The following is a 27,372-nucleotide window of genomic DNA, read 5'->3' on the forward strand; positions in this document are numbered from 1 at the left end:
CTCTTGACCTAATTCCAAAATTTCGGATTTCGGTCGAAATTTAGAACCATGGTTATATGATGTGTATGTTTGTATGAGAGAGAGAGAGAGAGAGAGAGAGAGAGAGAGAGAGAGAGAGGGGGGGGGATGTCTTCCCCAAGAGTTCACATTTATGGGATTTGGCATCTCATTGTTGGTTCTTCATCATTTGGGGCTTTTTAGTATGTTCATGAGGTTGGGATCACCTCCAAGGATGCAAAACCAAGTGGTGCACCCCACCATGTCAAAGTATGATCAAACTTAAATCGAATACTTAGAGCAGATTAGAGTTGTCCATCTTGCATATCAATAACTAAATTATCTTAATGACAGCACTAAAGATTCAATGGGAATCTATTCTCCTTTAATATCTCTCCTAAGGGCATGTTCGGGACAAAAGACAACGGGCGGAAACGGGAGAATGAGAATCTCTCGAAGCTGACTCCGCAAAACTTAGAAAAATCTCATTCTTCACCACATTTAAGCGTGAGTTTTGAGAATGGGGCGTTTCCTTGGATAATTTTCAGAGGCATTTGCTAGGGACCATTGCAGAAGGTATTTCGTGGATGCGCTGTTGCATGTGGGAGCAGCCCATCCGTGAAATGCTTTTTTTTAATGGCTCCATCTACGAAATGCCTTCTGTGATGGTCCCTAGCAAATCCCATTTTCAGAATTCCTTAGACCTGATGATAGGGATGCAAATTGACGGGTCATTTGATAAGCCTAACTGTTTTGTTACCATACATAGGGAAGATGATATGGATTCTATCAAATTATTGCATATCTCATCAGGGTAGTTTTAGTTTCATGTTTATCTGGGTTGCATATCTGGCAAACCAAGATTATCTGTGATACTCTATGTAAGAAAGAGTCCTCACATGCCTGAGGCATTGAGGAAAATTATCACGGCTAACACTGGAGATTTTTAGCTTTTACATGGTATCAGAGCTCTAGGCGTTCCACTTTCCCAACCTAAACGTTTTTCTCTTCCTTGCTCCATGGCCTCACCAAACTCCATTTTGTCTCCTTCCACCCCACTCACCACTATCACTTCATCTAGGTCCCGGTTTAGGCCTGGCTTAGCATGCAAATGGGCTTGAGAAATAGGCTTGCCCAATCCGACGTGACTAAATTTGGTCGGACCATGACTGGAAGATGTCGGGCCCATCTGCAAATTACTCGAATCACCCTGCCAACTTGCACAAAAAGATATCAGTGTTGGACCCAAAATAAGTTATCAACTGGTAGTGATAAATTCACCCCCTTGAAAGAAGAATACACTACCTTGAAAGCGTTAACTCAAGAAGCGTTAAAACTTTGTTAACAGGGGGTGCATTCTTCTTTCAAGGGGGTGAATTTATCACGGCCCATCAAAAACTACTGAAAAGCATGGTTTTAAATTTCGACCGAAATCCGAAATTGGCATACTGGATTTCGGCCAAAATTTAAGGAAATTCAACCCAAGAATCTCAATTTTTTTAATTATATAATATTTTCCCTAAATTTCAGCCGAAATTAGTATTAAATAAAATATTAGTTTTTAATGGTGTGTACAATTTCGGTCGAAATTTCAGTTTCAGTGAGGGCCGAAACGCATACTGAAACCGAACTTTAAAACCATGCTGAAAAGGAAAAGGGATTTGCTCACCAATTTCCTGGAAAGCCATTTCACAGTTGGCTTTTGCATGTGAGAATATCGACCTATAAAAAATTAAAAAAAAACCAAAAAGATTTATCCACGTGGAGTAGTTACCCATATAAAGTTGAGAAAAACAAAAAAAAAAACCTTAAAAAAGGAAAAGAAAAAAACTTTCCTCTTGAAAATCTATCTTTATAGTATATCCTAGTAAAAAATAATAAAAATAAAAAATGGGATTTGCTAGCGTCCATCGCAAGGTATTTCGCGGATGGCATGTTGCATGTGAGAGCAGCCACCTCGTGAATGATGACAAAATCTGGTGAAAAGTGAGCCTGTATGGCTGCTCTCCTTTTGCGAAGGACGTTAGCAATCCCATAAAAATATATGGAAAATAGAAAATTACAAAACGAAATAAAATTCTCAAAAAAGAAAAGTGAACAAAATGCACTTATTTCATAAAAGGGCAGTGATAAATCGACTCCCAAATATCTTAAATCGACTCCCTATGTGTCTTTCTCTCTCCTCTGGGTTAGAGAGAGAGGGAGACACATGGGGGGTCGATTTAAGGTATATGAGAGTCGATTTATCACTCTCCTTCGTAAAATCACCAAACATACATGTCTCATCGAAATAACCAAAACACACTTATTTTACCAAAAATGACCAAAATACCCTTGCAACTGAAAAATACAAAAACACTCGTATCTTGAAAAAAATGATCAAAAATACCCTAACCTCACAAAAAAATTTAAAAAAAAAAAAAAAACCCTACCCGATGAATAATGACCAAAATACTACTATCTCATAGAAAATGACGAAATGTCCTTGTAAAAAATGGTCAAATGGGGTTTGGACCTGTAGCTCAATGGTTGAGGCTTTATATCTCAACCTTGAGGTTGCAGGTTCGATACCAGCTTACCCACCATAAAAATGGTCAAATGCTTTCATCTTATAGAAAATAGCCAGAAAAAAAAATCATATCTCATAAAAATGATCAAAATGCCCCACCTCATTGTAAATGATTAAAATGCCCTACCACATTGAAAATGATCGAAACACCAGTACTTCATAGAAAATAACATTAGACTGTGTCTCATATGAAATTACCAAAGTACCCCCATCTCAAGAAAAATGACTACAGTACCCTAGCTAATACCCTAGTCCATGAACTGAGGAGTAGTATTTTGATAATTTTTCATGGGGCAAGGTTTTTTGGTCTTTTTCAATAAGTTTATTCTGGTAATTTTGGCCATATTTAGGTAGATGTATTTTGTGGCTGCTCTCATGCAACAGACGCTCTGCGGAATGCCTTCTGTGATGGACGCTAGCAAATCCCATATTTTTATCATTTTATAAGATTGGGGTGTTTTGTTTATTTTATGTGGCACGGGTTTCTTTGTTATGTTTTTTGTGGTAGGGGTATTTTGGTCATTTTATAATTTGGCTCCTTACTTAATTAACAAAAAAAATAGGAAAAAAAATGCTAAAGAAAAAGGACAAAGGATTCCCTCTACAGCTAAAGCCTCATTCCTTACCTTCCCTCTTAGAATATGTTCTCTACGTCTTTGAACCACTTTTTTTGGTCCTCTTCTCTTCAAATTGTTCTTTACTTGCACTCGTTAGAAGATTTCCTTCTCTTTATGCTGTTCTTTACTTGCACTACGCAGAACTGCAGAAGATTGCCTTATCTTTGTGTCGTTCTTTGCTTGTTCTTTGAGTTCTCATCTGTACAAGACTCTTCTCATTTGGATTCCTTAGACTGTTCGCCATTGCTATTGGAATTCGGGGATTTCTTCTTACATATCATGCTCTAAGATTCTCTTCTATTGAGCTACAACAATAGATACACCAAAACCTTTCTTCCTTCTCTCCTTGCCTCTTTTGTTTTGTTAGCTTCTGATTTACCTGCTGCAATTCCTTCCGCCATTATTTTACTCTTTGCTGTCTATCCGCTTTTCTTTGCAGTTTATTGCTGCTTTCGTTTCTTTCATTCGTTTTTCCCCGGAAGCAACACACGCCATGGAGTTCTTGCCTACAATTATAGATACTGTTAAGAGTTTATTCACTCCAATTAAGCAGCACCTCGGTTATCTTGTTCATTATACAATGAATGTTGAGAATATGAAACGGCAAGTGGAAAAATTGGGGGTGAAGAGAGACGATATACAGCGATTAGTAGGTGATGCACTTAGGAGAGGAGAAGAAATGAGTGGTGAAGTGCAAATGTGGCTGAAAGAAGTACTTAACATTGAAGGAAATGTAACAAGATTGGATGATGGAGTGAAAGAGAACAGGAGACGCTTAAAGGGGTTGTGTCGCAACTCGCAATCATGGTTTAAAATTTCGGTTTCAGTAACCGTTTCGGACCCCACCAAAAACCGAAATTTTTGATTTCGCCAAAATTTCGGTCCGAAATTTGGTAATTTGGTTCCAAATTCCGGACCCAAATTTTTGGAATTTCGGCCGAAATTTTGTAACACTTTTTTTTTTAATAAATAATGTCATTAAATCGGAAAATTTCGGTTTTGGTCCCCAATTTCGGTCGAATTTTTAGACCATGGTCCCAATTTGGTCTAGCGTTATTCTCTTGGTAAACAAGCAAAGAAGAAGATGGTTGATGTTGACGACCTCCTAAAACAAGGGAATTTCAGTAGGGTAACAACTATCAAATCCTCGCCCTCCTCCAAGCTTAGAATCCATGCCCGTGGGAGAATTTGAGGCTTTTGAATCCACAGAATCAGCTATGGATCAAGTTAACAAGGCATTAAAAGACGAGAGAATCAACATCATCGGGGTATATGGGATGGGAGGCGTTGGCAAGACGACCCTAGTGGAACACATAGAGAAACAAGCTAAGAGCAGCGAAACCCTCTATGATAAGGTTGTAAAGGTGACTATGTCCCAAAACCAAGACTTAAAAAGGATCCAAGGTGAACTTGCTGAGAAATTAGGCATTCCACTCGCAGAAGAGAATGTTGAAGTAAGAGCGAGTTGGTTGTTGGATAGATTAAAGCAAGAGAAGATACTCTTAATCTTGGACTATCTATGGGATAGATTGGACTTAGCTCTGACAGGAATCCCCTGTGGAGGTAGCCAAAAGGGCGTTCAAATTATAATGACAACACAAACAAAGATGTATGTTTCACGATGAATTGCCAGAAAATTATCGAAGTCCAACTCTTATCTGAACATGATTCATGGAATCTGTTCAATGAGAAAGCAGGTGATGTTAAAACTGGTGAATTACAAAGTTTGGCCAGGGAAGTTGCGCAAGAATGCAAGGATTTACCTCTTGCCCTTATCACGGTTGCAAGGGCTCACATGTTTGGAAAAATGCATTGCTAGAATTAAAAATGTCTCGTCCAGATAACATAGAACATGTGGATAAAGAACTATACTCTCGTCTCGAGCTAAGTTACAACTATATAGAAAGCGAGGAAGCCAAATCCTGCCTCATGTTTTGTTGTCTCTTTCCTGAAGACTATAACATCGATGTAAGTTATTTGATGAGATACTTGGTGGGAAAGAGGGTTTTCAAATATGTTAACAATTTGGAAGAATCATGGGATCTAATACAAACTTTGGTTGACAAACTTAAGGATTCTTGCCTGCTATTAAACGGCGATGAAGAGGGTTACGAAAAAATGCATGATGTTGTTAGAGATGTGGCCATATCGATCGCATCAAGAAGAGAGCATGGATTTCTAGTTAAAGCTGGAGCGGAATTGAAAGAGTGGCCAGGAAAGTTGGAACAATGCAAGAGGCTTTCACTCATGAACAGCTCAATTAGTGTGCTCCCTGAATGGCCAATATGCCCACATCTCCAAACCTTATTACTACCACAAAATTTCACTTTGGAGAAAGTCCCAAATAATCTCTTCCAACTAATGAAAGAACTCCTGGTTTTGGATCTAAGTGAGATCAGTATTTCATCACTACCATGCTTATCCAACCTCAGAGCTTTGTGTTTAGATGAATGCTGGAGTTTAAATGACATATCTCTACTAAAAGGATCGGTGAATCTCGAAATTCTTAGCCTAAGAGTCTCTCCAATTAAAAAAATTCCCATAGAAATAGGGGATTTTGTGAATCTGAAGCTTTTGGATCTTTCATACACAAGGAATCTTAAAATGTTTCCACCCAATGTGATATCAAAGTTGTGTAAATTAGAAGAACTGTATATGGGAAATAGCTTTAGTGGGTGGGAGGTGAGAGGTAGCAGCGGAGATGGAAGTAAAGCTAGCTTTGATGAGGTGGCATCTTTGTGCCGGTTCACTGTTCTATACATTCATGTTACAGACCTCAAATGTTTGTCTCTAGACTTCCTTGGCCCTTGGGAGAACCTAAAGAAATTTGGCATCTGTGTGGAATGATATGTACTCGGTTGGTTCGTACGAGAATCATATATCCATTAAGATAAACTCATACCATATTTGTAAGTGGGTGAAGCTGTTATAGGAAAAAAGCGAGGAAATTGACTTGATGGGGGTTTGCACCAATATTACCCACCTCCTATATGATGAAGGTGGTGGTTTCAACAACTTGAAGAGCCTCAATCTCAGCTATTGCGATGAAATGGAACATGTCATCATCCCGGCCACCAACTCGTATCCCTACACCAACTCTCTCTGCATTGGAAGAAATTAAATTAAAAAGTCTGGCCAAACTGGCGAGTTTATGGAAGGGGGTCATACCACCAACTTGAACCCTCCACAACCTAAAGAAGCTCATAGTGTTGGACTGCGAGAGCTTGAGAAGTCTCTTCTCCCCTATTCTTGCACAGAGCCTTCAAAAATTGGAGACTTTATATTGTGTCTGCTCAAAAATGGAGAAAATAATCTCGGATGAGGAGGTGATGATGGCAAAGAGTCTCTCCTCAAATCTTCGTTGCCACCTCCTTTAACCTTTCAAAACCTACAAGTACTAACAATCGAATACTGCCGTAGGTTTAAGAATCTCCTATCGTGGAACTTAGCACGAGGTCTCCAACAGTTGGAATATCTCTACGTAGCTGGGTCTGATGAAATAGAGGAGATGATTAGTGTATCGGAAGAAGAGTGGGAATTTGGAATGGTAAATAAGGAGGACCTGCTCCCTCGATTAAAGGTTATACCATTACATGAACTTCCAAAGCTTAGGAGTCTCTGCTACTGCCACAATAGAGGAGGGTCCCATGTATTCTCAATTTCCCTTCCTTGCAATCTATTTTTGTATGTCGTTGCTTGAATTTAAAGAGGCTTCCAGTAGGGCCCCAAAGCGCACCTAAACTTGAAAGGACGAAAGCATCATGTCACGCTTCCAACATCTTTTTTATCCGTAAGTGATGGTAACGAAATTATCTGTATGAGATAATTTCATTGCCTTTCCTTTTCTATTTAATGATGTGTTATGCCTTTTGTATTCCCTTCCTTTCAGGGTAGGGGAGGTAAGGGAGGGAGATCTAGAGGTCTAACCCATTGATATTTTTCATCACTTCTTCCTCTCACTCTCTTCTACCTGTGAAGTTATGATGCCGTCATCGTTTTCACAATTGCTGCCTCCATCATGGCTACTCCAGGTTGTCTACTCTCGCCTCCATCAACCAGATGGTGATGCTGATGCAATCTTTCTCTCAATACTAAGTTCTTCAAAGCTTTTGTTACAATGGTATTTTAGCCATACAATGGTATTTTAGCCATTTTCATGGATTTATCAGAATCAAAATAATGGGATTTTCTGTATTTAATATACTGTTTGGTCTATCTGGAATGTAATTAAAGTGTCACCGTTTATTATGTTTTGACTTTGAGAGAAGGGATTGGGACAATGTTGTACTATAAGCAAGGAGTTGAGCCTGAGGGATAGGAGAAAGCTGGATTATTAGTTATCTGGCTCTAAGCAACTCAATGAGTTCTTTAACTTCTTATTATAAGGTTTATATGTGGTCCATATGACCGCCATGGGACTGATGAGGTACTGAATCTGAGTCAAAACAATCTATGTTGTACACTAGAAAACCAAGAACCCAACAATCATCCAACCGAGATTTTGAGTGCTAAATCAAGTTTTTTCAAGAGAATTTTACACTAGATGGCCAGGAACCCAGACATCAATATTGCTTTGCCTATGCACCACAAACATCAACTCTTAATTAGCTACTCAATATTTCTATGCTTTCATTCCATTCAAAAATATATTCCTATGCTTACATACAACACAAAGAAACAAAGTTATTTTTTTATTCGTGTTGTATTAGTTTTTCTTAGTTCTTATTGTCCTTGTGCATGATGCAACCAGTTCTCTTGCCATTAAAAGTTAAACAAGGGCAACTTTAAGATTTGTAACACTTGTGATCAAAGGAAGTTTACGCTAACAATAATTTCGGTGTTCCACTTTGAGATGTCAAAATGAAAGTGTATCGATGCCATAGCCAGAGATGTCTATTCTCCCCTGTTCTTGCACAGACCTTTCAACTATTGGATGAACTTTATATTCGTCACTGCTCAAAAATGGAGAAAATAATCACAGATGAGGAGGTGATGGTGGTGAATATGAGGAGATAAAGTCTCTCCTATCATGGAACATAGCACAAAGCTTGCAACACCTGAAACATTTCCATGTAGTTTGGTGTGATGAAATAGTGGTGATAATAAATGCGAAGGAAGAGTACCTTCTCAAAAGAAAAATGCAAAGGAAGATGATGAATTTGGGGTGGCAGATAAGAAGGGCATGTTCTATGAATTAATGACTCTACAATTAGATTGCAGGGTGTTTATACATTTGACCCCTCCATCCAGGTCGAAAACATTATGTGTTCATGGTGGACCTGATGGATATATTACAGGCATAAGAGAAAAACTTCAATGCCTTCCTGAGGAATATATGGAGAACTATCAAGCTCATATTTTCTTTCTGAGATTTAACTGAGTTTATATCTTCGAATACGCATCAAAATTCATTCATGATATGGGGAATAACATGTAAATTCTGATTTGAAAGAAATTATTATGTCAAAGTTACATGCAGAGATTTCCCTCATGATTAACTGGTTGCTCATTTCCTTAGGGTACAAACATGGTAAGATCAAAAGACACACCACAAGAGTCAAGTGATGTCTATGTCTGGAATGAAAGAGGCCCCAACATATCTACTTCCTGTTCCTGAAAGTAACCCCTTTACAATCCTATTTGACACTTTGAAGAAGCTTGTCCAGCTTTATTTCTAAGAAATTTTTTATCTCCATAAATTAGCAATGTGTGTCTATTGTTCCAGTCAGTGGATGATATTCATTTGCAAAATGTTCATTGTGTAATAAAGAAGGAAAGGTCTGTCATTGTAAGATCATTAGAGTTCAAAGTTCAAGTTTTATGGCTCGATTCAGAGACAATACAAAAGATCTGAATGCAGTTAATATATGAGAATATAAGATCATTTACTGTTTTTCGAACGCAATATACCATTTAATCATGAGCCAAAACAAGCACAAGAAGTTCCTAATAAATTTGTTGAGAATCACTGGCTGACATAAAAGATTAAGCACTAGATAGACAACACCAAGTAATACTCTTAAGACAAGGCAAGCTAAGTTGCTTTTTTAAAGTGCTCCTGTCAACATAATCGCATTTTCGACAAACCGACGTCCATAAATCAAATTTCTATTTTCTTAAGCAGAATCATGTTTGGCTGTCACAAAAAAAAAATGTTGAATCTTTTTGGGATATATGTGGATAAAATTGTAATTAGTCACCAAGTCATTGAACATGTTTAGTGGTGGAATATGATTAAGGGGCAGCACATTGAATGCCACAGTTTAAATTTCCCAAGTTCAAAGCTAACTTGGTTAATTTCCAATTAGATAAAGAATGAGGAACACATCTCATATCCCCCAAACCAAAATAGCATGAATCCTCATGGACATTCATTTACATATTTATTCATTCTTCATTTTTCAGTTTATTGAAATGGGAATCACAAGCATGCCTTCAGACACATCATCAAATCCGACATTTTTTTTTTTGTCTGTTTTTTTGGGAGTAAACCCTAATTCAAGTGAAATCAAGCCCTAACCTATTTTCAACTACAATAAAATGGGAGATCAAATCTACACCATACATACCCGAATCCAAACACTACCAAAAAATCATCCAAATAATGTGGGCCCACATTGTTTGGATGATCCAAAGCGTTCATTTGATGGGTCCTGACATAGATAGGGTGTGCCCAAAAAATCAGCTCCATCGGATCATCCTAACCCTTCAATTTATGGACGAACCTTTAGCTGAGGGGGCCTACCTTAAACAAATTGAAACTACAGGGGTGTATTTGTCACGTTTTAAACTATAGGGGTGGAAGTGGATACGTCAGAAACTAGAGGGGGTGTAAATGTAATTATCCCTTCTTCTTTTTTTGTGTCTGTTTTTCTGGGTGTAAACCCTAATTCAAGTGAAATCAAGCCCTAACCTATTTTCAACTACAATAAAATGGGAGATCAAATCTACACCATACATCCAAAAATGTAGATCCAAGGGCTACTTGTTTACTAGGTGAAAAGACCTTTTTAACGTCATGTTTATCCAAAATGAGGTATTGCCACATCATCTCTTCCCATTTTTAAGAAAGTGTATTGGGGCCACATCTTAGGAATAGGATGATCCCAACCGTTCATTTTACGGACCACAACATTAAAAACTAGGGAAATGATACTATCACGTAGAGGCATGTGGTTCCACTTAGACAGAGCCTAAAAGGCACTTATTGGCCCCAACTCTGCTTAATTTAGGTTGATATTAACAGCAACCAGAGGACCGACTAATTGCCTCTGAGAACACATTGGTCGAATGATCTGAGCCCTTGATCCATCAAACCTAGAAGGGTATGGCGTTATGCTTAGAATAGCTAAAACATTGATTTTGCTAGTCCTACATCTTACAAATGGAATGGAATGGAATGTTCGGTATGGGACAAAGATAATGTAGCAGCCCCATCATGTTCAATATAATCAGCAGTCTTGATCTCACATGCATTTCGCCTATGTATGCCTCCTTTGTAGGACCCAAACAAACAATCACCTCTTACCATTGATTGTGAAAGTAACATTCTCCTAGTCCTTAGGGCTGGCAATTAAACCCCCAAAAACGGGAGATCCGAATTGCCCCATTCGGGGCGGGAGTACCCGATTTAAGCGGGGGCTGGGATTGAGAAAAATTCCCAGAAGCGAGGATGGGTGCGGGAGGGGATGGGGATTGCCCCGTAATCTCCTTACAAAATTGAATTTTCCGCTATTAAGTTCCGAGTTGCTCCTTTTAATTTGGGTAACCGCACTTACCATAGAACAAATTCTGTTTGGTGTTCCTAAAATTTTCCTAATATTTTTTCCCAAATATATTTTAAGTAGAATTTTTAAATAAAAAATCCATTAAACGCGTTTCCATAGAGTCTGGAGGCAGGGACGGGGATTCCCCGTGGCTACGACTTCAAGGTTTCCATAATTTCATTCATCAAATTAATATTTGTTACTGACTAGGAAACAAAATAAGTGAGGTGCACCTCAATAATATATGACATAATATAATGTCACTATTTCACTGAGTGGCGTGTTGCATGCATCTTTAATTTTAACACGTGAGAAATGAATCCGGTAGCTGAAACACTGTTTTTCCAAATTGCGGTTGTGTGATTATGATATCTTGGATTCGTTAAAACTCTGAAATACATTCATATATGGCATGTATGAATGTATGTATACCGTCATATATGGGGCATGATCCTGTGTATGTATGCACATGTATGCATGTATGTTTCCAAATGGCGATTATGTGATTATGATAGCTAGGATTGAACTAATCGAACTTAGGTACGGAAACCGATTCTATGTGATCCGATCGTTGAAGATGCTCCATAATAATCTTGGGCTTGTCCTTTAGATCATGGACAACCCAGAGAAACCCTAAATCACTCTGGATTTCTCTTTGTGTGTTGCTCTTATATTTATAACTTTGGAAAATAGGATTTGCTAGGGACTATCAAAGAATGCAATTCGCAGTCTCGCTGTTGCATAAAAGAGCAGCCACATTGGCTCAGATTTTGTCTTACTCATTTAAGTCATCTGATCAGGTGGCTGCTCTCTCATGCAACAGCGGGACCACGAAATGCCTTCTGCAATGGTCACTAGCAAATCCCTTGGAGAATAGGGTTGTCACCTCATGCACTTACAACTCTTACAAATTTTGTACTTTAAAAGAGATTATTATCCTTAATTGTCTTTAAACCCATGTTTAAAAAAAAAAAAACTTAACCTATGGCAACATGCGCCCCTCAGGAAACTGTTTACCAACAAAATTATATAGTGTTAGCGCGTTTCTGCATGTAACAGGAGTATGACATAGGTGCCGCCGTTGATATTTGATCCAACCGCTGCTACTTATAAAATTGGCTGTCATTGGGTCAAATAAAAGGACCACGCCCTGATTATACTCCGTGTCATAACTCATGAATGCAATATGGCTAGATACGAGAACCTTTCCAACTTGTGTTAATGGAAAAAATTCACTTGTGTTGTGCAGGGAATTCTAGTCAGTATGCACACCCTTAAAATTGGAGCCGGTATACATCCATTTTGTGCAAAAAATAATGAATTTGCTAGGGACCATCGTAGAAGGCATTTCACGGAACGGCAGTTGCATTATAGAGAAGCCACATATGCTCAGATTTTGTCCTATACATTTATTAATCAAACGTGGCTGTTCTCTCAAGCGACAGCCGTTCCGCAGAATGCCTTCTGTGATGATCCCTAGCAAATCCCAAAAAATAATCATACTATACAGTAGAATATGATTAGGTGGCCTGTGATGCCGGATAAAATGCTCGGAAGCTTCGGATTTCTGGCAATGTTGAAAGTTAGGGCTGGATCTTGGATTTGTGAGCTCTTCTTGATGGATTCTTGTTGAAAAAAACTTGAAATTCAACAAGGAGATGCTGAATTTTGGTAAAAATAGATGAAACCTTGAATTTCAAGGTAAAAGAAGCTAAAATTCCAAGGAGGAGCTTGATCTCCAAGCTCAATTTCTCCCTTGGATGAAAATTCCACAAGAAAAATCCTCTTTTGCAATATGTTTTCTCTCCAAAGTCCACTAGATCCAAGTTCTAGAGAAAACTCTCTTTTTCCAATTCTAATTCAAATCAAGGTCTAGTTACAAATGATGGGAAATGGCCTTTTATAGGCAATTACAATGAAAAAGGACTAACACAACCCTCTCTAATGCAAAATGCCTAAATTGCAACAAGTACTAAAAAAATAACCAAAATACCCCTCCTAAGATACAAATGGACATATAAAATGCCATCTAAAACAAGCAAACACAAAGGACAACATCAACTACACTAGTAGAGCAATGTCAAGGCTGATAGGTGAAGGGATGCTTCTGCGTCCCACCATTGAGTAAGAAGAAACAAAAATAAAACCACCATAGATTAAGAAGAAGAAAATATGTAGATTAATTAGGGGATTCTTGTCGAGCACATGGTCCGCATATTAAGAGTGATCACCGACGCACTGTCGGCTAAATGGATTACTATAAAGGGCTGTTATAAAGCTCCCTGACACTACCGTATCTTCCAAGTAGATCACTTTAGTTATTTGTTCCAGTCAAAATTATTGGCCTGGTTTTGAGGACGGAAGTTCAATGGGATACCTTTTGTTTTTTACACCACGCATAGTATGCGTAGGTGAGCGTGTACCTGTTTTACGAATATAAAAAAAACCAAGGCAAGATGATTATACACCGAGACAGTTGGTGATTAACAATAAACAATTCAAAAGTCTTCGAATAATCTTTCTAAAAATATTAGATTGTGGGCTCCAAGCGATAATAATGCTAATCTTCTGATCTGTACTTTAGAAAACTGCATGGAGATGCCCTTTTTAGCACTCTCAACCTACCATTTTTCTTAGTATAAGTAAGCACCTTCTTCCGTGAATTGATTCATCCAAACCAATTAGACATTTTTTAATTCTCACCCAGCATTGCTAGTTCATTGAAGCCATCCATGGCATCAAACACCTCAACCCAATGTGTTGCATTTGTGGTTCTAGTGTTTATAGCTTTGGTGGTGGGCGCCGAGGCACAAGGTTGGAAGTTGAAGGAGACCAACATGGTGTTCTACATGCAAGATTGGGAGACGGGTATAAATACAACTGCGTTTCCCGTTGCCGGCATGAATGGCACTAACTCAAGTGTACTAAAGTTTGGTACCATAATTGTGACCAGTGATGTGTTAACCGAAGCCATTGAGAGGAACTCGACCCAAGTGGGCCAGGGACGTGGAATCTATGTGAACTCAGCATTGGATGGATCGGACCTCCATTTGGTCTTTTCGGCGGTCTTTACGAATGAGAAGTACAATGGTAGTACCTTGGAGATCCAAGGTTCGGATCGATTCTTCCTTAAGCATAGGGAGGTGTCGGTGGTGTCTGGGACAGGCGTGTTTCGGTTCGCTAGGGGCTATGCCATATTAGAGACAGTGTACCTTGATATTCCAGGCCTCAATGCGGTCATCCAGTTCAATGTCACAATTCTCCATTACTAAATCAAATGGAGGGGATGCTAGTGTTGGTAGATTGATCATGTTTCAAATTTTCGGGTTTAGTTTCTGAGATATATGCTATTTTTAATAAATATGTGCTGTTACGTTTCATATAAAATGCAATCGGGATTTCTTTCCTACCCTTTTTTCTGGTTTAATTTGTGCATAACCTATGTTTAGTGTGATGAGGATAAATTCGACCCCTTCCTGTAGTAGGAACTCTCTCTCTCTCTCTCCCCCCCCCCCCCCCCCCCCCTAGTGGGTTCATGAAAAGAGAAATTGAGTGGGGCGTCTGCGGTTAGCCAAGTGGGGCAGTTATCATCACTTCCATTGAAGTATCCCAAATCAAAGATCAGGCCAATGGATCTTGATGATTCGATAGATCTGAAGGTATCTGCCATTGATCTGGGCATGCCGCTAATCACCAGCTGATGGTTCTAAAGGGATCCGATCATGGATCTAGCACTTTTGGCCATTAATCGGAACTATATGATCAATCTGATTACCATAGTAGAGCATATGATCCTCGATCGACTAAGATGCATTTACATCACCAGCTTAAGTTAAACTAAATTGGAGCTGATATATTTCCGTCCATTTGTTCTGTATTTTGGTCCCTCTCATGCCTTGTACTGCTTCCTTATTTTAAAGTATTTCTTTGGCTATTACAATGGATGTGGTCTAATTCTCGCCGCATCCGAGCTCTGTCGCAGTTAAGCCACTCAATAAATTAAGGTTAAAAGGTAGAGATAAAAAAAAACAACAATATGCCTAATGTTAGCAAAAAAAAATTCCCATGCTCATGGTGCGACCAACTCTAATCACATGCCATCGACAATGGCAGGTTTAATAAGGAGAGTGGGTGAAAATTTTCAACTACTAGTTTAATAGAATTATTTGGTGTTACATAGATATTTTTAAGGAAAAATATTTGCGGGAAAAGTGCATGGGTCCCACAATTCCATTTTGGCATTGTAGCATAGCTTGATTTGCATCTATGTACTTCAACAGTGCTGCCAGCCTGCCAGCGATGCTTTAGGATAGCTTGCCACATAATAGAGGCCATGGTTTTAAATTTCGAACGAAATCCGAAATTTTAGTTTTCGGTCAAGACTGAAATCGGGTATACCCGAAACTAGGGCTGCAACTCGGGTCGGGCGGGTCGGGTTTTGGAGAACCCAACCCTACCCGAGAAATATCTCGGGTCGGGTCGGGTCGGGTTTTTTTTCGGAAAACCCACGATTCCCAAACCCGGCCCTACCCATGATAAATCTCGGGTCGGTTCGGGTCGGGTCGGGTTTTTTCACGTTGACGCAAATTTTTAAGGAAATTTCTTGTTTGGCAAGGCAACTCAACTCATAGAAGCAGAAATTACACTCACATTACACTTGAATCAAACAATGATGTAATTACACTCACATCACACTTGAATCAAACAATGCTGTAATCAAACAATGTTGTAATTACGATCAAACAATGCTGAATCAAACACTTGAATCAACTCAACTCATAGAAGCAGAAAATTACACTCACATACAGTAACAATGGGTGCGTGGGTTTTCACTTTTAACTTTGGGATAATTACATTTACAGCCCCTCTAGTTTCTGACACATCCACTTCCACCCCTATAGTTTAAAACGTGACAAATACACCCCTGTAGTTTCAATTTGTTTAAGGTTTGCCCCCTCAGCTGAAGGTTCGTCCATAGATTGAAGGGTTAGGATGATCCGATGGAGCTGATTTTTTGGGCACACCATATCTATGTCAGGACCCATCAAATGAACGCTTTGGATCATCCAAATAATGTGGGCCCCTACCCGAATCCAAACACTACCAAAAAATCATCCAAATAATGGGGGCCCACATTGTTTGGATGATCCAAAGCGTTCATTTGATGGGTCCTGACATAGTTAGGGTGTGCCAAAAAAATCAGCTCCATCGGATCATCCTAACCCTTCAATCTCTGGACGAACCTTCAACTGAGGGGGCCTACCTTAAACAAATTGAAACTACAAGGGTGTATTTGTCACGTTTTAAACTATAGGGGTGGAAGTGGATGTGTCAGAAACTAGAGGGGGTGTAAATGTAATTATCCCTTTAACTTTTAACTAACAATAGAAAAAATGTACACACTATAACTTATGTAACTCGGGTCGGGTCGGGTCGGGCCCCTTCAAACCCGGCTCGACCCGAGATTCATGCGGGCTTTTGAATGCTGAACCCGGCTCGACCCGAAACCCATGAAACCTAAACCCGACCCAGGCTATTTTCGGGTCGGGTCGATGCGGGTCGGGTTTTACCCGGCTCGAGTTGCAGCCCTACCCGAAACGTTATAAAATTTCGATCGAAATTTCGTTTTTCCTAAAATTTCATCCAAAATTTAAGGAATTTCACCCAAAAAAATGTTGATTTTTTTCATCATATGATATTTTCCTGAAATTTCGGTAATTTCGGCCCAAATTTTGTATGAGGTAAAATATTATGTTAATTGATTTCGTTGGATTTCAGCCAAAATTTCAGTTTCGGTTTCAGAGAGGACTGAAACTCATTCCGAAACCGAAATTTGAAACCATGATAGAGGCAAGCCGTAGCTCCCCTGGCTTCACTTCAAATTCTACTCGATCCCCATAGGGAGGGTATTTTTCAGTGGGAACGAGGAGTGACCACTCACCTTGTTTTCCCCTTTAATTGTCTGTTGTGCGGGGACAAAAACAACCACATGACAATATTATCTTTCAAAAGTCGGATTGTTAGAAAGTTTCCAATTTTGACCGGCCTTTGCATTGGCCTTATCCTTAGAGCAGCAAGTGCTTGCAATGGCAGGTGTTTTACATGGTTGGGAGCATGGTTTCAAATTTCGGTTTCGGAATGCGTTTCGGTCCTCACCGAAATTTTGAAATTACGGCCGAAATCTGACGAAATCAATTCAACGGCTATTTTATCTCGTAGTTTATTTTGATTGAAATTTCCTAAATTTTGGTAATTTCGGCTGAAATTTCAGGATAATATTAAATAATTATCAAAAATCGAGATTTTTGGATGAAATCCCTTAAATTTCGAATGAAATTTCAGCCGAAATAAACTACCATTTCAGGTATTATCGATTTCGGTTTCGTCCTCTACTGAATCCGGAAATTTCGGATTTCGATTGAAATTTAAAACCATGGTTGGGAGAGCCTTAGAACAATCAAAGAGGGCTAGACTCGGAAAGGAAGAAGCTTGATGGATGTCTCTTCGCATCAATAAAATTGCTCTAGGTCCTTTCCACACCAAGTGCTACCACCACCTTTTGAGAAGGAATTTCAGCGTCCAAGGTATGGGTGGAGAGAAGGCCTAGGGCACTTCTTAGGCATGTTTGGAGCTCAAGAACACATGCAACCACTCCGGAAAGTCTGGCAAAAGCTAGGATGATAATGCTGCGGACATGAGGATTCTTCCCTGTAAGGTTAATGTTTTCTTTTCTTTTCTTTTTAATGGCCAAAGATCCAAACGGGGATGATTTAGTTTAACACATATGTGATTTGATAGAGTCATATGAAGAATGAGAAAAAACAACATATGGTAAAGTATAAAAGATTAAAAACACCTTTCTCCGACAGCCTAAGCTTTTGGAGTAACTGGTTGTTTCACATAGTATCAGAGCCGAAGGTCCTGAGTTCAAACCTCCCGGATAGTTAAAGTATAAAAGATTAAAAACACATTTCTCCAACAGCTTAAGCTTTTGGAGTAACTAGTTGTTTCACATATGGTGTTGAGAAATCTAACAGGGAAAATCTGATCCAAAAGAAATGACATAATAAAAAGAAATAAACCAGAAGAGATGCATACACCGAGAATTTTAAGTGGTTCAGCCAAGATGCCTATGTCCTCGGGTAAGAAGACGATCTTCCAATAGGAGGAAACAAAATACAATGATTGTAATGGATTAACCTGAAACGCACAAATTGTAACCCTTTCTCTTGTCCTCGGGCAAGAAGATGTTCTTCCACTATGAGAAAAATATACAATTATTATAATAGATTAACCTGAAACTCACAAATTGTAAACCCTTCCTCTTGTCCTCTCAACTAAGGCCTTTTCAAGGGCAGCCTAAGAAAAAAGAAACTACATCTCTATTTTTCAATAGAGGAGAAAGTAAGAGGAAAACACTCTTTCTTTTTCTCTCACTCTTGTTTTTTTCCGCACCCAAGGAAACAAAAACTATCTTCTTCTGGAACCCTGTCCTCATAGGCGGAGCCAGGAATGTGCACCAGATGGGGCAAAAAATAGTTGTTATACATCAATTAATAAATTATTATAAAGTAAAAAAATTAAATTTGCACAAATTTCTATTCAAATTAGTTTCAATTTTAAAATTATATGATGGGTGGCTGTACAAACCTTTCAATTAAAATATTATATGATGGGTGGCCGTACAAACTCTTATTTTTCAAAATATACAGTACGGCCCACTCCATAAGATGATCCAAACCGTCCAATTGTTGGGCTACAACATAAATATGTTGTGCCCAAAAAACCATTTCCATAGGATGATCCTAACCCTCCAATCTATTGAAGTTTCCATAATGTGCAGTCTCCCTTAGATTGAAGGGTTAGGATCATCCCATGGAAATGATTTTTTTGGGCACAAGCGATTTACGTTGTGACCCAACACATGGATGGTTTGGATCATCCTATGGAATGCACCGTACTGTACATTTTGAAATATATGAGTTTGTATGGCCACCCATCATATAATTTCTCGTCAAAAGGTTATTACATTTCCCGAAAAGCTCTCAAAAGCCTGTTAAAGAAGAAAATAGAGCTGGGTTTGTGCAAATATCAAAATATGCCTGTGTTGATAACATTTCTCAAACTAGAAATATAATTTTCCTTGTATAAAAAATGGAAAGTAATGATCTATTTGGGGCAGCCCCTCTAGTGCAATTATGACTCCCCCTTTACAATAAAGTGGGCTGTCCCAATTAATAAAAGGGTCGAGTATATCATTCCCTATATTTTATTCCGGAAACTTCTCGTTTAAGCGCAGCGAGTCCTCTTGTCACGTTTCGATTTTGAACAATGAATGGGACCCACATCAAAAACCCTACCATTAGGTCCATTATGCTGTTGGCTTACGTTTCAATTTTGAACAACGAATGGGACCCACATCAAAATCCCTACCACCATGCTGTTGGCTTGTCGCTAAGAGGAAAAAAAATTGGCCTTTCTAAAACCAGACCTACCCAGTATCCAATCCCCTCCACTCTGAAAATTTTCTGCAAAAATCGAGGGGGGGCAATTGGTGATGTGAGTTTTATATCATAGGTTTTTCCAAAAATAAAATTCCTAACAGGAGCCCTTTCTATTAATAGGAGTTTTTATATGGTGTATGCCGGTAGAGTCCAGTATTTTTCAAAAGTATTGTATGGCCCACATCATATGATGATCCAAATCATCCATTTGATGGGCCACAACGTAAATAGGTTGTGCCCAAAAACTCATTTCCATAGGATGGTCCTAGCCCTCCAATCTACAGAGGAACTGCATACTATGGAAACCTCTATAGATCCGAGGGTTGGAATCATCCTATGGAAATGATTTTTGGGGCACAACATATTTACATTTCTGCCTATCAAATGGACAGTTTGGATCATCCTATGGTGGGGTCCGTACAGTACTTTTTGAAAATTATTGGACCATACAGGACCATATAAAATGTCATATTAATAAGCCCTTGCTTAAACTCTACAACTACCAAGCTAGTTATACTCATGGTTTTAAATTTCGGACCGAAATTTCATATTTCATATTGATGTCCACGTGTCGTGGATCCAACCGTCTATTCATATTAGCGACGACCAAAATTTAAAGGAACCCAAGGACTCTGGGTTCACAGAAAGATTTCAATCCAATCCAAACCAACTACGTATTGAGCCGCTGGCATTTCAAAAAAAATTTCAACATGTGTCAGGCATCCATCCATCTCTAGGTATTTCCGACGGCCAAGATAGAAACGAACCCAAGGTTCTGTGACTTCTGTCGGTTCAAATACTAGACGAACCAAAAGAACCTCGTGAATGACGTTTATGTTGATTTCAAAAGGGTATCAGGGTCTTTTTCCAACCCGATTTTGAAGATTAGCCCGTTTTTTGTTCTTGTTTTGCAATCCGTATTTTCACTAAACATCGGCCCTCATTCCGTACTTTTCTCCTTTTACATTTAACCGCATAATTATTCTCTCGGGATTTGCTAGCATCCATTGCAGAAGGCATTTCACGGATGGCCTGTGGCATGTGAGAGCAGCCACCTCGTGAATGAAAACAAAATCTGCTGAAAAGTGAGCCTATGTGGTTGCTCTCACATGCAGTAGTAGGCCATCTGCGAAATGCGATGGACGCTACCAAATCCCTATTCTCAATTCCGAACTTTGTAAGCCAGCTCTTTTTATATCAAGAAAGTGAGAATTTTTATGGTGTGTATGTGTGAAGTCCAGTATTTTTCAAGAAGTATAGTGAGAACAGTTCAAAGGATGATCCAAATAATTCATTTGTTGGGATAAATAGGATGCACACGATAGATCATATCCATAGGATGATCCTAACCCTCCGATCTATAGAAGGCCGCACATTATAGAAGTCTCTATAGATGAGAGGGTTAGGATTATCCTATAGACATGATCTACCGGTTGCAACCTATTTACGTTGTGACCCAACAAATGAACGGTAAGGATCTTCCAATGGAATGGTCCCCACCGTACTCTTCAAAAGCATCTCTTTTGTTTGAACCAGATGTTCACACTCACCCTATTAACTGTTGGGCTGAACAAAGCCCAGCCCAAGCCCAGTCTAAAATAAGACGGGCAATTAAAAGATATATAATTGAATTAAGAAATCGGACGGCCAAGATTTAATGGGTGGTTCCAGGCGATGCGATGTAATCCACCTAGAATTCTCTGGTAGTTTCTAGAACCGACCCCTCTGCTTCCAGACAAATACCGAAGCCTCTTTCCTCTCTAACAAAAACCCTTCTCCCCTCGTTCCAATACCCATTGAATTTTCACAAAGACAGAAACAAAAGCTCGAACAGATCGTTTTTTCTGAAATTTTCAATAGCAACTGAATCGCAGACAGAGGTATGTCTCTTTTACTCTTTCCATTGCTCTTATATTGTTATGTTTCTGTTCTTTTCTGTCCAGTGTTGATTTTAGCCATGTGAAAACAACCAATCACTCCAAAAGCTTAAGCTATTGGAGATGTTGTTATTTAATCTTTTATACTTTAACACTACCTCAATCCTAGTGAACTGTGCTGATGAAATCAAGTGTTCAGCGTTTGAACTGTTAGTCCCAATTTCAATCTTTACATAGGCACATGAGGTTTTGTCTCCATGAACCCATCTATGATCTTGCCGAAATAAGAACTCGAAATGTTATTAACCCTCCATCACACCCATTCAACATATTCCCAACCACATGCAATATCAACTGAAAAATCAGTTTCTCATCACCCATTACCCAATTGGGGATTCAACATGAATATCTGGCCATTTCCTTGATCATAAAATGTAGTTGAAAAGACCTCATGTCTAGTGCTAACCTTCCATTATCCATAGTTGAAATATCCTTTACATCGTTTATCAAGGTTGATATAACGCTACTGGTTTTCACCATACAATTACCTTCTGTTTGGGATCCCAGTTCTCTTGCTGAATCATCGATGACAAACCGGAGATTGAGTGCATTGGCCTTCTCATCCCTTGGCTCATCACTTTCTAGAATGAGTTCCTTGCCTGACTAGTCAGCATTCATCCCTTGCATATCAATCCGCCATTACACAAGTGAAATTGTGTACAGAAAATCAGCTCTGAATCATGTGAAAACAACCAATTACTCCAAAAGCTTAAGCTGTTGGAGATGGCATTATTTAATCTTTTGCACTTTAACAAACCATAAAAACCCATTTTGATTATCTTAGTTGTACAAACTGAGTTTTAGTTGTGGTTACTAATAATATCCTTTGAAACGATATAGAAAAACCATCGAGAAACCCATGCTATTTTTATTTGGTTTTGTTCTTTTGTAGGAATAGAAAGGAGCCATGAATCCTGATAAATTCACCCACAAGACAAATGAAGCTCTTGCCGGAGCCCACGAGCTAGCCATGAATTCCGGCCATGTCCAATTCACCCCAGTTCACATAGCCCTAGCTTTGATATCAGATCCAAATGGAATTTTCCGGCAGGCTATTTCTAATGCCGGCGGAGAGGAAGCCGCAAATTCCTTCGAACGAGTCTTGAAACAGGCAATGAAGAAAATCCCCTCACAAACCCCTGCTCCTGATGAAGTCCCTGCGAGTACTTCTCTAATCAAGGTTATAAGGCGTGCACAATCCTCCCAGAAATCCCGTGGTGACACCCATTTGGCAGTTGATCAGTTGATTCTAGGCTTGCTTGAGGATTCTCAGATTGGAGATATCCTTAAAGAAGCTGGTGTGAGTACTTCTCAAGTGAAGTCAGAAGTGGATAAATTGAGGGGAAAGGAAGGGAAGAAGGTGGAGAGTGCTTCCGGGGACACGAATTTTCAAGCGCTTAGGACTTATGGTCGTGATCTCGTTGAGCAGGCCGGGAAGCTTGATCCAGTTATTGGCCGAGATGAGGAAATCAGAAGGGTTATAAGAATTCTTTCTAGGAGGACAAAGAACAATCCTGTTCTAATTGGAGAGCCCGGTGTTGGAAAGACTGCTGTAGTTGAGGGAATTGCGCAGAGAATTGTGAGGGGTGATGTCCCTAGCAATTTGCTTGATGTGAGGCTGGTGGCATTGGATATGGGTGCTCTCGTTGCTGGTGCTAAGTACAGGGGAGAATTTGAAGAGAGACTGAAAGCAGTGTTGAAAGAAGTCGAAGAAGCTCAAGGGAAGGTTATACTATTTATTGACGAAATCCATCTTGTTCTTGGAGCAGGTGAGTCAAATTTGGAATCGCAAGGTTTTGTTATTCTCTCTATTTTTGTCATGATATGTTCTGTTAAACTTTTTGCAATCTGTGAACGTTTAGGCCGAACCGAAGGTTCGATGGATGCGGCGAATTTATTCAAGCCAATGTTGGCCAGAGGGCAGCTACGCTGCATCGGTGCAACCACACTCGAAGAGTACAGGAAGTATGTGGAGAAAGATGCGGCATTTGAACGCCGCTTTCAGCAAGTTTATGTGGCCGAGCCAAGTGTGCCGGATACAATTAGCATCCTTCGTGGATTGAAAGAGAAATATGAAGGACATCATGGTGTTCGAATTCAAGATCGCGCTCTTGTTGTTGCTGCTCAACTATCTAGTCGATATATTACCGGTATGTGAGATTTTTCAGGTTTTTTTTCCTATTTTTCTTAATTACAGTTGTGTTAGACGTTGTAGTATAAGCTTTTTTTTGTTGATTCAATTACTGATGGATTGTGCATTTTCTTCTATTAAGGGCGTCACCTTCCGGATAAGGCAATTGATCTGGTTGATGAAGCTTGCGCTAATGTGAGAGTTCAGCTAGACAGCCAGCCAGAAGAAATTGATAACCTGGAAAGGAAGAGAATTCAATTAGAAGTCGAATTGCATGCCCTTGAGAAAGAGAAAGACAAAGCCAGCAAAGCTCGGCTAGTGGATGTGAGTATCTTTGATAATGAATTGAAACAAGCTAAGCTACTAAAATTTCTTTCGACAGTTCTCCTAATGTAGAATTTCCATTACAGGTCCGTAGAGAACTAGATGATTTGAGGGATAAATTGCAACCGTTGATGATGAAATACAAGAAAGAGAAGGAGAGGATCGATGAGATCCGAAGGTTGAAACAGCGTCGTGAAGAGGTGATGTTCAGTATACAAGAGGCCGAGAGGAGAATGGATTTGGCCCGTGTTGCTGATCTGCGGTACGGGGCAATCCAAGAAATTGAAGCTGCTATAGCGAAACTCGAAGGAACTACAGACGAGAACTTAATGCTGACAGAAACTGTTGGACCTGATCAGATTGCGGAGGTATGGATTGTTAGATTCATTGGTGGAATGAAAATAAACCCAATTGAAATGCAATAGCTATGTAATGGTTTCTGATTGCATGCTTTGCTGCTGGGTGGAATTCTGTTATAGGTTGTGAGTCGCTGGACGGGTATTCCTGTTACCAGGCTTGGCCAAAATGATAAAGAGAGGCTGATAGGTCTCGGAGAGAGATTGCACGAGAGAGTGGTGGGACAAAATCAAGCAGTCAATGCAGTTGCAGAAGCTGTCTTGAGGTCTAGAGCTGGACTAGGTCGGCCCCAACAGCCAACAGGATCATTCCTATTCTTGGGACCAACTGGAGTTGGTAAAACAGAGCTTGCAAAAGCTCTTGCTCAGCAATTGTTTGATGATGAGAATTTGCTCATACGAATTGATATGTCAGAATACATGGAGCAGCATTCTGTCTCGCGACTCATTGGTGCTCCTCCAGGGTAAGTATATACATATGATTGAATTTTTTTATTTTTTTTTTCGAAAGTTAACAGTAACAATATATTCCAAGAAACAAGATGTCCCAAAAACAAAAAGTACAAAGTGGTCAACGCCACTAAAGAGTTAAATACAACAATATTATCCTGGAGGACCACCCCTTCTTTCGCTAAACGATCAGCCAAAGAGTTTGCCGAAATTCATATGATTGAAATATGAATTATCTTATTTTGAATTTTTACATTGTTTTTGTGGACACTTGCTCATCTTTGGTAATTATTTAGATATGTTGGCCACGAAGAAGGTGGGCAGTTGACGGAGGCTGTGAGGAGGCGGCCATACAGTGTTGTACTGTTCGATGAAGTAGAGAAGGCTCATGTTGCTGTTTTCAACACGCTTCTCCAAGTTCTCGATGATGGTCGATTAACTGATGGCCAGGGGAGGACAGTTGATTTCTCTAACACGGTCATCATCATGACGTCGAACCTAGGAGCAGAGTACCTCCTTGCTGGTCTTTCTGGAAAATCCTCTATGCAGAGTGCCCGAGACCGGGTCATGCAAGAGGTAAAAATTGTAGATGAATGGCAGCTCTCCCGTTTGGTTTTCTCTCAGTTGAATTCATAGTTTTTAATGGTTGTATTTGATTATTTTTGCTTAAATGTTTCTTTCGATGTGTGCAGGTGAGGAGGCATTTCAGGCCTGAGTTACTCAATAGGCTGGATGAGATTGTGATCTTCGATCCTCTGTCACATGATCAACTCCTGAAAGTTGCGAGATTCCAGATGAAGGACGTCGCCAGCAGACTGGCGGAGCGTGGGGTGGCTTTAGCTGTATCTGATGCTGCTTTGGACATTGTCTTGGCGGAATCTTATGACCCAGTAAGTATTTCACTTCTTCATCTCAAAGACTAAAATGTTTACTGTTCATCCTACTGGTCGGTTTATGTGATGGGCTTGGGGCTTACTGTTTCTCTTTTTGTAGGTATATGGAGCGAGGCCGATAAGGAGATGGCTAGAGAAGAAAGTGGTGACACAGCTGTCGAGGATGCTCATAAGGGAAGAAATTGACGAGAACTCCACTGTTTATATCGACGCTGCAGCAGGAGGGAAAGAGTTGTCATATAGGGTAGAGAAGAATGGAGGGCTGGTGAATGCCAAGACTGGGCAGAAGTCAGATATCTTGATTGAGATTCCAAAGGGGCCGGTTAAAGATCCTGCACAGGTGGTGAAGAAGATGAAGATAGAGGCGGATGATGAAGATGAAATGGAAGAGTAGATGGGAGGATTGGTTGCTGCTGTGTGATGCTTGAGAATGCCAATTTGGAGGGTGTTTGTTGTTGTGTTAAGGGTTTTGTCGTTTGTGTGGTGGAGATAAAGTTTGCAGACTTCTTCCATGAAAGAAACTTGTTTCATTTGGTAGGGTGTCTATATTAGTTGATTTCACATGTGTTGGCTGAAGTTTCAGACAATTTACTACTACTAAAGTTCAGAGGCTTACTGCAAATTCTCTTTTTATGTTTGCTGAAATTTCATCCAACTTAGTACGGTTTGTATTCTGGTTACTAAAGCTCAAGTTTCCAACGTAAAACTATCTGGGATGGATCTTTAGAATCAGTTTCTGATGTTGAAAAGGAGGTTGCTGGCAGAGGTTTTACTGCAGCAGCACCTCTCCTGGATTTGCAGGTATCTCTCCTTTTTGTGAAGGCATGTTCCATCTCTACTTTTTTTAAGGCGTGTTCTAGTCTTTGGGTTAATTTCAAGTATTTGGCATGGCATTCCTAAACCAAATACTTCGACTCATTATGTTCCCGCCCTTGTTATCTTTAAGTTAATTCCTCGAGTATTTGGTGTGGCTTGCTGCGCATGCCTATATCAAATACTCCCAACACATTGAAAAAGCAACTAATTTTGTATTGTTGATCATAAAATTTGTAGGATATTGCCTAGAAATTTTAGGTGGCTCTACATGGAAACTGCCAAGGCATTTTTATATGAATTGAAGGTGGTTCTACAGTCTTGTGGAAGTATTGGAAGTTTCTTTACCCGACTCATCTGATGTTGCTTTTGAAGATTCAATTGGTGAATCTGGGAAACCCAATATGGAAGAACAGGGTAGAGTTGGAATGAGAGAAATGATAGGAAGCCTGCGAATTAAGGTTGGAAAGGAAGTGGAAATTTCATCTAAATAGCAAATGGAAAAAGCAGCAGTTAGATTTAAAACAACTCAGCTTCCACAACGTTCACTAAGATAACCTTACTCTTCATGTGATTAAAAAAAATGTTGCTGGCTACTTACTACCATATCAGAGGATAGTCTCCATTTATACATTTTCCATTCCTGGAGAGGCCATCTGATCCTTGATATAGTTATTAATTTGCTACTAACTGATACTGATATGTGATATTAGCTACCACGTACTGGAATAACTTATACAAATATTCCTAGATAAATTTAACCAAGCAGGATAATCAATCCGAGGAATATCCTTATCCAAAGATTTCTATCCCTTGTTCAATGGGCAACCCAGGTCAAGCAGGGATCGGAGGCGTGTTATGTGATTCTAAAAGAGAAATCTTAATGCCGTACTCAGGCCCTGTGGGGGCTATGTGACGCAAACGAAGCAGAGGCTAGAGCTTTACTTTATGGATTACGATGGCGTATAATATGGGACCAAAAAATTTGGGACCGTTGATAGTGGAAGGGGATTCT

The 27,372-nt window shown here is 39.5% G+C and overlaps 3 protein-coding genes and 1 pseudogene across 3 annotated transcripts; all 4 read left to right on the forward strand.

Moving 5' to 3' along the window:
* The first annotated feature begins 4,355 nt into the window (after window positions 1-4,355).
* On the forward strand, window positions 4,356-5,002 carry LOC143860387 (putative disease resistance protein At4g14610). The gene is made up of 2 exons (XM_077370976.1): window positions 4,356-4,746; window positions 4,881-5,002. The coding sequence occupies exons 1-2, from the start codon at window positions 4,356-4,358 to the stop codon at window positions 5,000-5,002; spliced, it is 513 nt and encodes a 170-aa protein (XP_077227091.1).
* Window positions 5,003-5,010: 8 nt separating this feature from the next.
* Window positions 5,011-6,030, forward strand: LOC143860388 (putative disease resistance protein At4g27220). Its single transcript, XM_077370977.1, has one exon. It carries the CDS (start codon window positions 5,011-5,013, stop codon window positions 6,028-6,030), a length of 1,020 nt encoding a protein of 339 aa, XP_077227092.1.
* Window positions 6,031-13,681: 7,651 nt separating this feature from the next.
* Window positions 13,682-14,221, forward strand: LOC143860393 (dirigent protein 22 pseudogene; annotated as a pseudogene).
* Window positions 14,222-21,175: 6,954 nt separating this feature from the next.
* Window positions 21,176-26,166, forward strand: LOC143862497 (chaperone protein ClpB1). Its single transcript, XM_077373553.1, has 9 exons — window positions 21,176-21,333; window positions 22,283-23,159; window positions 23,253-23,540; window positions 23,664-23,845; window positions 23,932-24,213; window positions 24,325-24,665; window positions 24,948-25,227; window positions 25,344-25,541; window positions 25,645-26,166. The coding sequence occupies exons 2-9, from the start codon at window positions 22,298-22,300 to the stop codon at window positions 25,936-25,938; spliced, it is 2,727 nt and encodes a 908-aa protein (XP_077229668.1). The 5' UTR covers window positions 21,176-21,333; window positions 22,283-22,297; the 3' UTR covers window positions 25,939-26,166.
* The last annotated feature ends 1,206 nt before the right edge of the window (window positions 26,167-27,372 follow it).

The sequence above is a fragment of the Tasmannia lanceolata genome, unplaced genomic scaffold (assembly GCF_043159265.1).
Source record: "Tasmannia lanceolata isolate RefF3 unplaced genomic scaffold, GAP_Taslan_0.1 ptg000037l, whole genome shotgun sequence".
In the NCBI taxonomy this organism is placed as follows: Eukaryota; Viridiplantae; Streptophyta; class Magnoliopsida; order Canellales; family Winteraceae; genus Tasmannia; species Tasmannia lanceolata.